General features: G+C 51.9%; 1 protein-coding gene across 2 annotated transcripts in view; it reads left to right on the top strand.

Annotated features, from left to right (window-relative positions):
• The window catches only part of ABCC1 (ATP binding cassette subfamily C member 1), a 132,823-nt gene that overhangs the window by 38,396 nt on the left and 78,396 nt on the right, over nt 1-16,031 (top strand). For both annotated transcript variants that reach the window (XM_057750672.1, XM_057750673.1), the window contains 4 exons: nt 2,103-2,279; nt 4,728-4,853; nt 7,460-7,597; nt 8,768-8,893. In XM_057750672.1, the coding sequence (XP_057606655.1) occupies nt 2,103-2,279; nt 4,728-4,853; nt 7,460-7,597; nt 8,768-8,893 (567 nt within the window). The remainder of the gene's footprint in view (nt 1-2,102; nt 2,280-4,727; nt 4,854-7,459; nt 7,598-8,767; nt 8,894-16,031) is intronic.

Below are 16,031 nucleotides of genomic sequence, written 5' to 3' on the forward strand. Positions count from 1 at the left end.
TGGATTCTTAACCACTGTGCCACCAGGGAAGTCCCTTAACCATTTTTAAGTGTACAATTCAGCAGCGTTAAGTATACTCACACTGTTGCACACACCTCTTTTTTTTGAAAAGCTTGGAACATATGTTTTGATCGATCATCAAATGTGTCTTTAAGTGAAATGGTCTGCTTGTTCCAATCACTTTCTCTTCTGTTATGTTCTTTAATGTGGCTTTAAAACTTGCAAGGAGTTATAAGAATCCAGGTTCCTTGGAGTTTCTTGGTGGTCTCACTCATCTGACTGTGGGAAGGCTGTTGGAATCGGAGCTGTCCGGCGGTGTCTGGATGGGGAGAGATTGTTGCGGGGAGGGGGTTGCATGGGGACAGGACAGCTGGACCGCATGGACCTTATCCAAAGATTGGTTCCTCCCGGTGGTTGTGAAGTGGGAATACGGGCCCAGTGCTGCCAGATTTTCTGATTTTTTTTAAAGGAGACACCGGAAATCCAATTTTTATATGGAATTTCCTGATTTTTAAATGTTGGCAGCTAACCTAAGGTGTTTTTTTGTTTATTTGTTTTTTAAAGCATGCTTAAAACACCACCACCAACAACAAACCATCTGTGGGCCAGATCAGCCAGGGGCACCACCTGTTTCAGACCTCTAATTTTATCCCACCTCATTATGGTAGAGATAGGAAATTGAAACCCCAAGATAGGGTAATAACTTTTCCCAAAGTTGTATAACGGTTCAGTGGTCAGATCAGGACTTGAATTAAATTTTCCATTATAGCAGTCCGAAGGCTGGTTGAAGTTTATTCTTGGGCGGATATACCTGATCTGTTTATGTATGTATCTGTCTACTTGTCTATTTAGCATATCTCTAATGAAATACAGGTGATTTCTTAAAAAAATAAAAGTGATTAAAACAGTTTTTTTTTCTGTGGCTGGTTAGCGTAGTTGATTAAATGCAGGAAGGAACTCGAGAACCAAATTCCCTGAGTTTGAGTTTGGCTCCGGATCTTACCAACTGTGAGATCCTGGGCAAATCACTGAACATCTCTGTGCCGTAGTTTTTCCTTCTGAAAAGGAATGATAAGGTAATTATAGAATTATAATTCTATACGTATAATACATATAAAGAACTTAGAATAGGGCCTAGAACACAGAACTGCAGTTTGGGTGTTATCTGTGGTGCTACTGCTGCTGCTGATGGTGGTGGCAGTGCTGATGATGGTGATGAAGATAGTGGTGGTGCTGATGGCCATGGTGGTGATGCTGATGGTGCTGATGCAAGTGATCGTGATAGTGGTGGTGCTGATGATGGTGATGAAGATAGTGGTGATGCTGATGGCCATGGTGGTGATGCTGATGGTGCTGATGAAAGTGATCATGATAGTGGTGGTGCTGATGATGGTGATGAAGATGGTGGTGATGCTGATGGTGCTGATGCAAGTGATCGTGATAGTGGTGGTGCTGATGATGGTGATGAAGATAGTGGTGATGCTGATGGCCATGGTGGTGATGCTGATGGTGCTGATGCAAGTGATCGTGATAGTGGTGGTGCTGATGATGGTGATGAAGATAGTGGTGATGCTGATGGCCATGGTGGTGATGCTGGTGGTGCTGATGAAAGTGATTGTGATAGTGGTGGTGCTGATGATGGTGATGAAGATGGTGGTGATGCTGATGGTGCTGATGCAAGTGATCGTGATAGTGGTGGTGCTGATGGCATTGATGGCAGTGGTATGGGGGTCATGGTGATGGTAATGAAGAAGAATATTAGAAAAGCTCTTAATTCCCAAGATTATAAAGTAGGAATGATTTATGTGACTAAAGGATGAGTCAGTTTACAGAACACCCTTTAGGATTCCCTTAAATGGCAACCTCCACCTTTTGTGCAATAATGGAATTTGCCACAGGTCCCAGAACTTGTCCGTTAGGTGAGGTGAGACATTACTTGTTTGTAGTCCTTCTGGCTACTCGTCTCTCCCGTTTGCCCGTTCTGCCTGGGAGGGCCTGGTTGTTCTTCAGCCCCATGGCCGCTGGTCTTGAACTCCACATGGGCCCCTTGTCCCAGCTCTTGGGGACGCCCCGTTGACCCGAGCCTGTGTTTCTGTCCACAGGAGTGGAACGTCACGTGGAACACCAGCAACCCTGACTTCACCAAGTGCTTTCAGAACACCGTGCTCGTGTGGGTGCCTTGCTCTTACCTGTGGGCCTGCTTCCCCTTCTACTTCCTCAATCTCTCCCGCCATGACCGGGGCTACATTCAGATGACACCTCTCAACAAAGCCAAAACTGTAAGTCACGTGGCATTTTATCGTGATGCGTGTGCCGTGGGGCTGTATGTGCCGGGGTGGGGAGTGGTAGTTGTGAAAGCTGACATGTTCCTTCTGCTGAATTGGCCCCGAGTTCCTTTTCCTAGAGGCAGAATAGTAATGTGGTGGGTAAAGGCCAGGGCTCTGAATTCAGGCGTGGCTTCAGCTGTGGGCTGTGCCACTTACTAGCTGCATGACCTTGAGCAGATTTCTTTTTTCCTTCCAGTTTTGTTGAGATATAACAGACATGCAGCGCTGTGTACATTTCCAGCATCATGATTGGACGGTCACAATAAGTTTTGTAAATGTCTGCCATCTCGTAGAGATAGAAAATTAAAGAAATGGAAAGCAAGTTTTTTCCTGGAGCAAATTTCTTACCTTCTTTGAGCCTCAGTTCCCCCACAATTACAGTGGGGGTGACAGGATCTGTCTCATGAGGTTATCTGGACATCTTCCTCTCTGACCAAGGATGTCTTTTTAATTCAAAACCAGTTTTTATCTTGACATAGTTTCAAGCTACAGAAAAGCTGGAAGGATGGTCCTGAGCACTCCCCCAGCCCTGTATACCCATTACTCATAGTCACCAATTAACATTTTGCCACATTTAGCATTTTAATCTCATCCTTCTCTTTTGTTCTCTCCATATACATGTATTATTTATTTTTTTCTGAATTGTTGGAGAAAAGCTAGTCTCCACCACGCCCCTTCACCCCTGATTCTTCAATGTATCTTTTCTCAAAACAGGGATATTCTCTTACATAACAACAATACAGTTATTAAATTCAGGAAATTTAACATGGACACAGTACTTAAAAGAGAAATCTACTGTGTATATTCCAGTTTTGTCATTGTCCCAATGTTGTCCTTTTCCAGTCCGTCCCCCACCCCTCCACCCCCCCCCCCCCCCCCCCCCCCAGTTCAGGGTCATGAGTTGCATCTAGTCACTTTATTTTTCTGTAATTTTGGAAGAACTTTTCACCTTTATTTGTGTTTTGTGAGACTGGCATATTTGGAGCACGTGGGCCAGTTAGTTTAGAGTCAGTTCCTCAACTTGGGCATTCAGGCGATGTTTCCTCACACTTAGGTTCAGGTAATGCCTGTCTGGCTGGGAGGTTACAAAAGGGATGTGGGATCCTTCTCTGGGTTACATCCAAGGCCACCTGGTGTCCCTCTGCCCCTCGCTGTTCTGCTTAATTTTGATCGTGTGGACAGCATGTCTGTTTCTCCACTGTGCAGGTGCTGGTTTTCCCTTCGTGAGGATGAGCTTTCTGGGGGAGACACATGAAGGGCATGTATATATCCTGCCCCTCATTCCACGTTCTCCTCTTGACTTAGCATGTGTCACAGTCCTTTTTAAAAGCCCAATTTCCCAAGATTTATTTCCATAAGCCCTTGGCAAACAGGAGAACTGGAGTGACTTTACTGAAGCTGTCCCCTTGCCAATAGTACCACCGTCCAAACCTGTCTCGTTCAGATCACGACCCAAGCTTATCCCAGCATGCTGTCTTCTCCCCTGTCCTCAGCTGGATCTGATGTCTTCCTCTTAGACCTCTGGCAGCGCTTTTCTTGGAGTACAGCATCTCCCTTTAAAGTGTAAATCAGATTTTGTCCGGGCCTTGCTCAAAAACCCTCTAGTAGCTTCTCATTACAGGGAGTAAAACCTGGACGTCCTCACAGAGGCCCAGTGTGATATGGTTTCAGGCTCCTCTTCAGCCACCTCCTGCCACACCCACGGCTCACACCACTGCAGCCGCCACCCTGCTGAACGCATTCCTACCTTTGCACTTGCTGTTCCCTTTGTCTGAATTGCTCTTGCCCTCAAATAGTCACCCTTGGCTCTTTATCCAGATGTTACCTGATGGGAGAGGCCTTCTGTGACTGTGCTGTCTTACCTGTTCTGTTTCTTTATATCACTTACTCCTCTCTGGCATTGTAGTATGTGTTTTTCAGTGTGTTTCTTGCCTGTTTCCTTCCACTGGAATCGCAGCTCCGTGAAGGCAGCGACGCCTGTCTGTTTTATTCCCCACTGTATCCTTGGCACCTTGGAAAGTATGTGGCCCACAGTAAATTTCGGTTGGATGAATATTGTTGGATGAATGGCCATCGTGAGAGGGGCCCACTGCAGGCTACTGGGGTTGCAGATGTAGATAAGCCAGAGACTTAAGTTAGCAGGTGCTGGAAGACTAGTGACCAGATAAACAGAGTCGTGCCTGGGGTGCGGGAGGAGATATAGAGCAGCGTGGGGCGGCCCAGATGCTGGCTCAGCCTGCCTAGGGCCTGTCCGTGTTCCAGAGGGTACGTGCTGTATCTGAAGACCACAGCTGATGGTTTAGGGGGCGGCTGGTCCCCCCGAGGCTGAGCTTTTTGCAGGGGTGCAGAGGGAAGGTCTGGTGCTGTCCGTGGTAAGACGTGTATGTGCTTGTCTTCCAGGCCTTGGGATTTTTGCTATGGATCGTCTGCTGGGCAGACCTCTTCTACTCTTTCTGGGAAAGAAGTTTGGGCAAGATCCTGGCCCCAGTGTTTCTGGTCAGCCCAACCCTCCTGGGCGTCACCATGGTAAGTAGGGGCTGGCCCTGTGGAGACCGAAAGGAGTGGCTGGCATCTAGAGATGAGAAGACCTCCCAGCAGAAATCCAGAACTGCGGCTGTGTTAGCTGGATTTGGTGGTCTTTTAGGGGGTAGGGAGGAAAGCATGATGGAGCTGAGGCCTGAAGGATGAGCAGGATGTTAAAAAGTCGAAGGGGCTTGGGGCAGAGGCTGATCCAGTTGGCGAGAACAGCACAAGCAAAAGTCCTGGGGTCAGAGGGAGAGACTGAGAGTTGGCACGTGCGGCTGGGGCAGGGACAGTGAGGAGGGGAGCAGGGGAGCAGGAACGCCAGGGAGGGCAGAGGGCTGACCCCATAGGACCTTGAGCTCAGGGTAAGTGGGTTTTGTCTTGTTTTTCATTCCCAAAGCTGGGTTCTAAACCTTTTTTTTGTGCCATGGACCCCTTTCTTCTTTGCCCCTCTGGTCTCCCTTTCAGAATAATGTTCTTAAAATTGTAAAACACATAGGCTTGCAAGAGAAAGCAGTCACACGCATACGTATACATATGCAGACTTTGTGATGTACGTTTATAGTTTCACTTGAGGTTTAATTGACAAAGAGTAAAATTCACTTTCTTCCTTGAGCAAGTCGTGAGTTTTGATCGACAGGTACTGTCAGGGGAGGACCACGTCCATCCACAGTCGCGATGTAGAGCAGTCCCATCGCCCCCGCAGGTTGTCTTGGGCCGCCTCTTTGTAGGCAGCCGCCACCCCCAGCGCCTGCTGCTGTTCTCTGCCTCTGTCGCTGTGTGTTTTCCAGAACGTCCCGTGAATGGCACCATGCAGGCTGCAGCAGTTTGAGTCTGACGTCTCAGCCCCTGCGGTTCCAGCTGTCTTTTTCCTTTGTTTAAAGCTGCTCAGTGTGTTTGGCTGTGTGGGTTCCTCAGCCACTGCTCCCCCATCCTCCGCTTGCAGGACGCTGGGGCTGGGAAGCCAGTCATCCTTAATCACAGTTATCAGAAGGCTGAAAAGCGAAGTGAAAACACGTGTTCCTTCATGAACGCATTTCATTCAAGGTCGACCAGCGGGTGGGATGCCTGCTTCGTTTCCAGATCGCGAGTGACTGTACGTGATCACTGGAGACGTCTTCAGCTGTCTTTTTTCAGATACGGTTTCTAGTGGCGACAGAGTCCCAGGCACTGCTGATGACATTGCAGTTAGTTGCTTTCACTCGTCAGTGGTGGTGCCAGTGAGGGAAAGTGAGGCAGTAGTTGTCTCCCATCTAAGTTCATGGTCCCCTGTGTTCTACCCGGAGCATGTCCTCGGACCCCAGGTATAAACCCCCCCAGTCCTAAAGCCAAGGGTTCTGAGAAAGGGCGTGGCATGCCAGACTGTGCATACTTAAGAGAATGGGTTGTGGGGCAGGAGTGGAAGCCGGGAGGCCAGTGGGGGCCCGGGGGGTCACCTGGCGCTAGGGGATAGAGGCTGAGACCTGGGTGAGCAGCAGGTAAACTGAGGACGGGCCTGGGTGGCAGAGCCACTGTGCGTTGCTGATGGGTAGATGCAGGGAGTGAGGGAGATGAGGGGACCGAGGAAGACAGGTGAGAATAGACGTGTTTCTGGCCCAAGCAGCTGGGGGCTGAGGGGAGGTGCCCTGAGTGCCCATAGCTCTTTGGGAATCTGGTTTGTGACTGTGCCCGGTGTTGGAGTCTGCCTCCAGAGGGCTGCTCTGTCTGTCTGGGCAATGGCCTTGGCATTTCCTTCTTTTAAGGGAAAGCAGTTTCATTGTTTATTTTCCCTCCCTGATCCCTGAGTCGTGTATAAAGTGGAAGCCGTAGCTCCAGGTATCAGGAATGAAATAGAATCCCAATGCCCCCCACCACGGTCGTTCTGATGAAGTTTCCTGAAGACAGATGTGTGACCTCAGCAGGTTAAGTAAGTTCTGATCTGCAGACTGGGGTTGAAAACAGGCTGCTCGGAGTCAGTGCGTGTGAATGCCTCCTATGCGGCGGAGGTGAGAGAAGCTCAACAGAGGAGACCCGTTACCACGGCTGCCCAAAACAGAAGAATCAGTCCGAGTCAGGGCTGGATTTCCTGCTCTGAATCAAGGGTCGGCCTGCCACCTGTGTTTGTAAATAAAGCTTTATTGGCACACGACCGTGTCCACTCTCGCATGTGTCGTGGAAGGCTGCTTTCCGGCTACAATGCAGACCGGAGTAGCTGTGAAAGAAACTCTGTGGCCCACAAAGCCTAAAATATTTACACTCTCGTCTTTAAGAAAAAGTGTGCCAATTTCTGTCATAAACTGAGCTTTCCCCTGACTTTTCCATCACTTTTCCATCCTATCCCGAATCTCTACCTGGTCTCATTAATTTCCCACAGCTCTAGGGTTGGATACTGTTATCATCTTCTGCAAATGAGGCAGCAGAGGCTCAGAGGTCGGTAACTTGCCCGGGGTCACCCAGCAAGGCGAGAGCGGAGCTGGGACTGGAGCCAGGTCCTCCCCAGGCCATTCTTGTACCACCGCCCTGGGGACAGCCCTCCTCTGGGCCTCGCATCTGCCAGGCCCCAGACTGTGGGGGGCCTTGGGGACCTCGCCTTCTCTTGACGACTCCTGTTGTCTGCTTCTCTCTTCCAGCTGCTTGCTACCTTCCTAATTCAGGTCGAGAGAAGGAAGGGAGCCCAGTCCTCAGGGACCATGCTCACTTTCTGGCTCATAGCCGTGCTGTGTGCCCTCGCCATCCTGCGATCCAAAATCATGACGGCCTTAAAACCGGTAAGTGCGGCCTCATTTTGCGTCTTCCATCAGCGGCTCCTGGGAGATGCTCGTTCTTTCTGGCTTTTGTGGAAACCATGCATTTCCACGGGACCCAGGGGAAGGCTACTGCACAGGCCCCTCTTCTTTCCCGGGGATTTCCCTCCCCTGTGCAGCCTTTGTTCCGGAACCTTCTTTCCTCAGCGCCCCGTGTGTCTGTGTCGCTCCCAGGGGCGGGAGCTGCGGGCAGATGCACACGCCACCCTTTGAGCCCCTGTCAGCGGTCACAGCCGGGCAGGTTGGCTCTCGTGGGGAGCAGTGTCTGCCGGGTGGCTGCTTCCTGGGGACCCTGGACCTGTCCGCATGTTGCCTTGGTGCTGCTCCAGCTGGGAAAGGGCTCTCGTCCACTGCTGTCTGCTGCTCCTAGGAGTTCTGCAGAGTGTGTGCCCTTTCAGCCTGTCCCATTGTTCCCTGTCACCTTTGGGAAAATGAGGAACAGGCATGAGGCAAAGGAAGGGAGAGTGACTGAACATTTCTTGAGTGCTTGCAGTGTACATTTCAGGCCGTCTTTCATAGTGATGGCAGCTGACATTTACTGAGTTCATGGTTTCAAAGTGCCAGGCCAGGGACTGCGTCTTTTTCGTGAATAGTCTTACTGACTTCTCACAATTACCGCGACAGGGTTTCCCAGCCTCAGCACGAATTGACATTTGGGGCCAGAGATGTCGTTGTTGTGGGGGGCTGTCCTGTGCTTTGTAGGATGTTTAGGGGCAGTGCCAGCAGGTACACCCCCCACCCCCGCCAAACAGAAGTGTCTCCAGACACTACCAGATGTTCCCTGGGAGGCAAAATCACCCCCGATCGGGAACCACTAGTCTGTTGGTGGACGGGGAAACTGAGGCACAGAGAGGTTAAGTACGTTGACGAAGTCCCACGGCCGGTATGAGCCGAGCCAGGCCTTGAAGGTAGGTCTGTTCCACTCCCCAAGCCTGGGGCTCCCCACATCGTGTTGGATGCCCTGACCAGGCAGCGTGGACCACACCGTGACGTAACTGCCCGTCTTCTGTATCCCGCAGGCGGGAGGGTCAGGGTGGGAAAGCTTGCTGCTGGGCCTGTGGCCTGCCCGCCCGGCCTCTGCAGGCTGCTTCCAGAAAGTGATCTTGTCTTCCTCCTTCCTTCCCTCCTGTTCAGGATGCCCAAGTCGACCTCTTTCGAGATGTCACTTTCTACATTTACTTTTCCCTCGTGCTGATCCAGCTGGTGTTGTCCTGCTTCTCAGACCGCTCACCCCTGTTCTCCGAAACCGTCAACGATCCCGTAAGTGTGATCGCAGATGAGCACAGTGACACATGTGTGTGCAGGTGTGTGTGCGAGAGAGAGTACACAGCCCGGCTTACGTTGATTTGAGCCAGGATCCTCCATCTGGGAGCTCCTTCTATCTTCCCCGAACACCTAGTGACAGTAGCATCATCCTCCGTACTTCACCCATGGGAAAACTGAGCCGTAGGCGTGGCTGGGGGGTCTCTCCTTAGAGAGACTCTGATTCATGTTGTCAGCTGCTGTGTCTTCCAGCTCATTTTCTCATTTGGTTGGCATCGTGGTTTTAGACAGTGTGAGTGAACTTTTAAAAATCGGGAAATTTCACAGAAGTTCTAACTCCCCAGGTTTCCTGGAAAAATGAAAAGTTCTGGCAGAATAGGGCCGTTATCCCACATGGCAGCGTTTGGCCAGATTTGAGGAGCGTTGCCCTGGTTTCCTGTCGCGGTCCCCACTGCTCCCTGCTGCATTAGGCAGTCTTGCTTCCTTCACCTACGTACGTGCCCAGCCCCTGGGGGCTTTGAGTTTGAGACCCTTGGTCTCTTCTGTCAGTTTGAGGGAAATCCTGCTTGTGCAGAAGGATATCCGTGGGTGGGCTGGGGATGGCCACTCTTCTGCTGGTAGGAGGAAAGGGAACACAGTTATTTATCACCCTTCGCTCTCTGCTTTCTCCCTCCCTCCATCCTCCTTTTCTTCCTCCTCCTCCCCCTTTTTCCCTCACTCCTTCCGTCTGGTGCTGAGTGCCAGGCCCTGATCTGGGTACAGGGCTGTAGCAGTGAATAAAGCAGAGTTCTTGCCACTTGAGGTTTACATTTTCACGGGCAGGGGCACAAACAGTAACCCAGGACCCAAGTATATATCCTATCAGCCAGGTGGTGGTACAGGTTGGGAAGAAGAAAATCAGGGAAAGAAGGTGGAGATGTAGGTTGGGGGTCATGTGCGGTTTTGATAAGAGCAATCAGAGAAGCCCACACCTGCTCCCATCCCTCCAGGAAACCTCCGTGGAGCAGAGACCTGAAGGAGCGAGGGAGCCAGGCAAGCAAATACCCAGGGGGAGAGGTTCCAGACAGAGGGGTGGCAAGTGCAAAGGCCCTGGGGCAGAGCTGCCGTGAGTGTCGCCAGAACAGCAGGAAAGGCTGTGTGGCTGGAGGAGGGAGATGGGAAGGGGCTGAGGGATGGCCTCCAAGAGGTGGGATTGTCACCTGTGGGCCAGGTGAGCTGTCCGGATTTTATTCCAAGAGAGATGGGAAGCCTTTGGAGCATTCATTTGATGCTTTGTTCATGGTTAGTCAGCTGCTCACGGATGAAATTGCAGTAGGAGCAGTTTTCAGCTGTGGTCCTGCTGGGTTTGGCCTGAACCTCAGCAAAAGGCTGAGGCTGCTTTTGTGGCCGATGAAAAGACCTGTGGGCATCGGCTCAGAGGAGGCAGCGGAAACTCCCAGCGTGCGCTTCAGAAACCCGTGTCCTAGAGTGTGTTCAGAGAGACCCCGTTCTCCCATCTCTCTGCTCTGGGAGGAGCTGGGCTGGAGAAACGAGCAAAGTGTGTGTGTGTCTGTGTGTGTATGTGTGTGTGCTTAGGCACACAGTTGTGTGTGCGTGTGGTGTGTGTACGTGCGTGTCCACGTTTATGTTTGCACGTGTGTGTAGGGGTGTATGAACGTGTGCCTTTGTGTGTTTTTGTCTGTTCATGTGTGTGTGTGTTTTGCATGTGTGTAAAGTGCACAAGGGCAGCAGCTGTGCGTGAGCACCCAGGGCGTCCAGCCCCGTCTGGCACAGAGGAGGGCTCGGGGGTCTCCGGCCGCGTGGCCGTTGTTGGTCGGCGTTGGTGCGCACGGGTGTGGGGGTGTGGCCGTGGAGCGCCCCGTCGGAAACGTTAGACATCAGGCTGTCCTGTGGAGGTGGGGATCACACCGAACAAGTCACACCCCCTGAGGGGCTGCAGACCTGGGGGTACACCGGGGGTAAACCGAGCCCCACGGGGGGAATCTCCTGACACTGCGGCTCCCTGTGGGGCCTGAGAAGCTGCCTCTCCCCGTGGACCGTCCCTGACGCTTGATGGGGAGTTTCTGATTTCTGGTCCTCTCTGGGATCTGGATGAAATTTCTCTCTCTTCTCTTCTGGGTGTGTATGCGTCGGGGTGACTCATAGAGCTGACTTCCTCCTCCTGCTGTGCTTCTTGCAGTTCCCGGGCGTGGGGCCTGCTCTGCCACGCTGGGGCCACGGGGCCCTGGCACCCCGACTCTTCTCCCAGCCATTCTTTTTCTCTTGTGGGAATCGAGGATCAGAGAGGTGGTCCTGACGTACAGCCTAAATCTGATGGTGGAGGCAGCGTGGTCATGGAAGGAGCGCCTCACTTTGGAGTCAGGCGGACCCTGGGCTTTAATTTCCCCTGCACCCCTTTCCCTTTATCCCTTCAGTAGATATGTATTAAGCGCCAGTTGTATGCTGTGCTTGGTTCTGGGGACACAGCAGCGTTGAAAAATATGTAGTCCATGCCCTGCTGTGCTTACCTGTTACTCCATAACAAGCCACCCTGAATTTAGTGGCATAAAAACAGCAGCAGTACTTTGTTGTTACGTTTCACAGGCCTGGACATTGGCTTGGGCTCAGCTGGGCGGTTCTCACTCAGGGGCTCTCCCGCAGTCGCAGTCAGATGGCGGCTGGGAGGCCTCCTGGCTCACGTGTGGGGTGGTTAGGGCGCTGGCCCCCAGCTGGAGGCCAGGGTTGGTGGCCCCACGTGGTCTCCTCGAGCCGCTGGGCTTCCTCACAGAGTGGCGGCTGGTCTCCAAGCGTGGAAGCTGTGTCACCTGTTAGGACCCAGTCCCAGAGTCACATAGAGTCACTCCCGCCATCCCCTTCGGACCGAGGCAATCATGAGGGTCTTCTGGGTGCAAGGGCTGGGGGCACACCCAGGGGGCGGCCAGGTCTCACTAAGAAGAGCGTGTGGGGTGGCAGGTGATGCCTGGCCGTGCGCCCAGGAAGCTGTGGCCCTGTTAGGCAGGTCAGCAGACTGTGTGACTACAATTGAAATGAAGGCTGGGAATCAGGTCATGTGACTTTTGGATTTGACCTTGGGCAGGCTGATCCTCCTTTCAGGACCTCAGTGTCCCGCTCTTGGAAATGGGTTGAGGCGCGGTTGGATGCTGGCTGCACCCCTTCCTGGCCCCGGAACCGAGGCCTGTGATCTGGGGAGGAGGACATCGTTAGGTGTCAGCTCTGCTGTCTCGCCATCCCCCTCGCAGCAGAGGCTGGAAGGTGGGGCGCGTCCAGCCCCCATCACTGTCCCGTCCTCGGAGCAGCAGTCACATGTCTGTCCTCAGAGAGAGCGGTCAGCCAAGCCCAGGGTCAGGCGGGGCCTGCCTGGGGACTGGCAACGCCGGCCTTCCCCCGCCTGCTGAGTCACCTAGCCGCCGTGCTCCCCAGCTGGCCCTGTGCCCGATGCGTGACTCAGCCGGGTCCTGGCCCTGCTTCCTGGCGGGGCTGCTCCCCTCTGTGCGTCAGGCCCTGGGCCTGGGCTGAGCAGGCCTCGCTGGCTTTCTGGGGCTCCTGCCTGTCCGTGGCCTCTGGTCCTTTGATCTTGCTGGCCCTGAGGCTACTGCGGAGGGTGCGGGAAGGGGGCTGCCATTGGCAGCTGGGGGCATCAGGGGCACCTGTCGCAGGTCGTAGACCCTCACTTCTCAGAGTGAGGCCCTCGGACCGACGGCATCAGCATCCCCCGGGCGCTCGCTAGAAATGCAGAGTCTCGGGCCTGCCGAGCCCTGTTGACTCAGGCTCTCATTTTAACAGGATCCCTGGGTGGGTCACGGTTGAAAAGCGCTGGTGTAGCACAGTCTTAAAAACTGCTCAGCTCATTTGGTGTAAGAGGTATTTTTAGTCCTGCTCATAAAAAATGGAATATTTTACTAAGAACATTTCAAACCTACAAGTTGAGAGACACAGGGATTACTCCCCATCTACCGACCAGCTAGATTCTACGAGGTAACATTCTGCTAAGTTTGCTTTATCCCATATCTACCTAGCCAGCCAGCCAGCTGGCTGGCTAAGATTTGTGGTATTTAAAACTGACCTTGAAATACATTAGTATCCTTCATCCACACACTTCATCATGTAAATCATTAGCCAGAGCTCGGTGTCTCTTTATGTTCTGTTTTTTGTTTTTTTTTTTTCTTAGAAGTAAATTTATATGATGACATTCCTGAATCTTAAGTTACCATTTGATGAGTTCTGACAAATGAGTAACTCAAAACCCTATCAAGATGCAGTGCCTTCCCAGGACCCCAGAAGGTCCCCGCCTGCCCCTTCATGGTCAGGCTCTACCCCTTGCAGCCTAGAGGCAACTGCTGGGCTTAGACTGTTAATGAGAGTATCGAAAACTCCGTTTTTAATTCCTTTCTCCATTGTGCTTTCGGTCACTTAGTGATTCAGTGCTGTGCCAGGGGCTCTGCTGGGCTCTGAGTACCTAGAAATGAACAGACACTGGCCACCTCTTGGGAGAGATGGAGGAGGAGGCAGTGGGCAAAGAAGCCACCGCTGCGGGATGGACAGTGGGGTTTCAAGGCAGGGAAGTGCTGGGGGCTGTGGGGGCCCGAGGAGCCGTCCTTCACTCAGCCTGGGGCGCCAGAGGCAGCATCTGGAGGCGGGGATGCCTCAGTCCGGCCAGTAAGGTTGAAGGCTGCAGGGTGGATGGGAAGGGGCCCGTGGGGTGGAAGCAGCGTGTGGGTAGGTGCAGCGGTGTGATGGAGCTTGTGGGTGTTTGGGAACCGCGTGCACGTCTGCCTTGCTGGGTTGGAGGGGCCAGGCAGCTGAGCGTGAGAGATCAAGGGTAGAATTGGGTGTCACTCTATGGACTTGGAATTTGGATCGAATGGAAGGTTTTTCAGCTGGGGGGGTGACACACGAAGGTTGGAAGTGTTCTGGAGGTTCCCTCTGGCTGAAAGGAGGACGCATGAGGCTGGTGGCACTTTGGGAAGCCATTGCCAGAGTCCAGGCAGGTTGAGAGGAAGGCTGTCCTGAACAGTGGCCCTGTGTGTAGCAGAGCATCAAAAACCAGGAAGAGAAAATGAACCAGTTCATGGGAAAAGCACACACGGTGTGTGCTGCAGTAGAAGAAATTGGGGTCCTGTGCCCGGAGGAGCTTTGCCCAGCTGAGAAGCAGCAGAGGCAACAAAGAACACCAGTGTCACACGCTGGACCCATGGTTCCAAACAATAATAATAATAGTAATAGCAGCCTTGTGTTAATAAATACAGTTAACTTATTTAATCCTCAAAGCAACCCAACTTTGAGGCGGAACTGTGATTCTCCCCCCATTTTACAGATGAGGACACTGAGGGTCAGGGTGGTGTAGGGTCGCCTCAGTTCACAAGGCTGGACCGTGAGCCCTTCACATCTGAAAAGGCTTCGGCATCACCTGGAAGGCTTGTTAGCACACAGACCATTGCTGTGTCCCACCCCCAGGGCTTCTGAGTCAGTAGGTCTGGGTGGGGTCCGAGCCTTTCTATTTCTAACACCCCCCCAGGCACCAAGGATGCTAGTGGTGGAGCCCGTTTGAGAACTCCTGGTCTGAGCTGCACTGCTGCTCTCACATCCCTTACTGCTGGGCGTTTAGGCATGCTAAGTTGGAGTAACCGGCAGAAAACTGAACTAAAAGCAGAATCAAAACCAGAAAAAGTGGGTGGGGACCCAGAGAGTTTCTGACGGAAAGGCCAGAATGCTGAAGGCCCAGACAAGGTCCTCAGAGTGTCCCGTGTGAGGTCATGGGTCACCAGTCCTCAGAGAACCAGTGTCTGGGGGCTGTTGTACCAAATTAGCTTAAACCTCATGGTCTCTGGGACTTTCCTGGTGGTCCAGTGGTTAAGACTCTGAGGTCCCAATGCAGGGGGCCTGGATTCAGTCCCTGGCTGGGGAACTAGATCCCGCATGCCGCAACTGAGACCCGACGCAGCCAAAATAAATAAATAAGAATAAATAATAAACCTCATGTTTTCTGGCCAGATCACCCTGAACCAGGTCGAGATGCCAAAGAATGCAGCTCTGTGTTTGCACAAACCTTCCTGTTCCTCTTCCTCCGCCTTCAGCTAGGGCTTGTCTGAATTATTCCTTTTTTCTAACCGAATGGGAGATTGGGACAGGAGTTATTCCATTTCAGTCTCAGAGGCCAGAAACCCCGAGCAGGCAGCCCTTCCTTTCCCACCTCGTGAGTTAGGCTGAAGTTCTGCTTGGTTTTGGTTGAATGGGATGCTGCCAGGGTCCCTCATATGGTGGCCTCCTTTTTTTTCTCTTCTTTCTCTAACTATCAGTTCTTGACTACTTCAGAACTCTAATTGTCTGTTACCACGTAAGGCCTCTCATATCAGATAGGGGCTTCCGGAACCTGGCTCCCAAACTAATATAATTTCCTCCCTGTGCTGGTGACGGGACCTAGTGTTGGCCCGATGTGGCTTCCTTCCGATAATCTGAGAATCTGTGTCTGGGTCCAGGGAGGGAGGAGGGCTGGGGAGATGGACCTGAGGAGGCTCCTGGGTCGTGCACGTTAGAAATGGAAACATTCACCCAGCCTTACTGTATCCAGAGGCTGCATGAGGACTAGTCTCCCCTGGCCAGCCATCATTTCTTACCGTCTCAGGCGTGGGACTTCGTCTGGGTACAGTTGGATATAAAGGGAGTGAATTCACCTTCAGTTACACAGCGGACAGCTTGCTTCAATATTTTCTTTCCGTTTTATTGAGAGGTAATCGATATACATCACTTGATTAAGTTTCAGGTGTGCAGCATTGTTTTTTTTTTTTAATCGTTGTAAGCTTTCCAGCTCAAAAATTTTATTGATGTATATATAGGAGGGTGAGTCAAAAATTATCTGCATTCTGACAGTAGAATTTATTTTAATTAACTTTTAGAAAAGACAAATACATCATTTTTTGACATAATCTCCTTGCTTTTCAATACACTTTGTGATGGTTTCATTTACATATATTGTGAAACAGTTACCACAGTAGGTTTAGTTAATAACATCTCTTGTCTCATACAGATAGAGTGAAAGGAAAGGAAAAAAGCAGTTTTTGGGGGGTTTTTTTTTTTTGGCTGAGCCACATGGCATGTGGGATCTTAGTTCCCCAGCCAGGGATCAAACCCCGGCCCT

Source organism: Hippopotamus amphibius, chromosome 9 (genome assembly GCF_030028045.1).
Source record: "Hippopotamus amphibius kiboko isolate mHipAmp2 chromosome 9, mHipAmp2.hap2, whole genome shotgun sequence".
NCBI classification, from domain to species: domain Eukaryota; kingdom Metazoa; phylum Chordata; class Mammalia; order Artiodactyla; family Hippopotamidae; genus Hippopotamus; species Hippopotamus amphibius.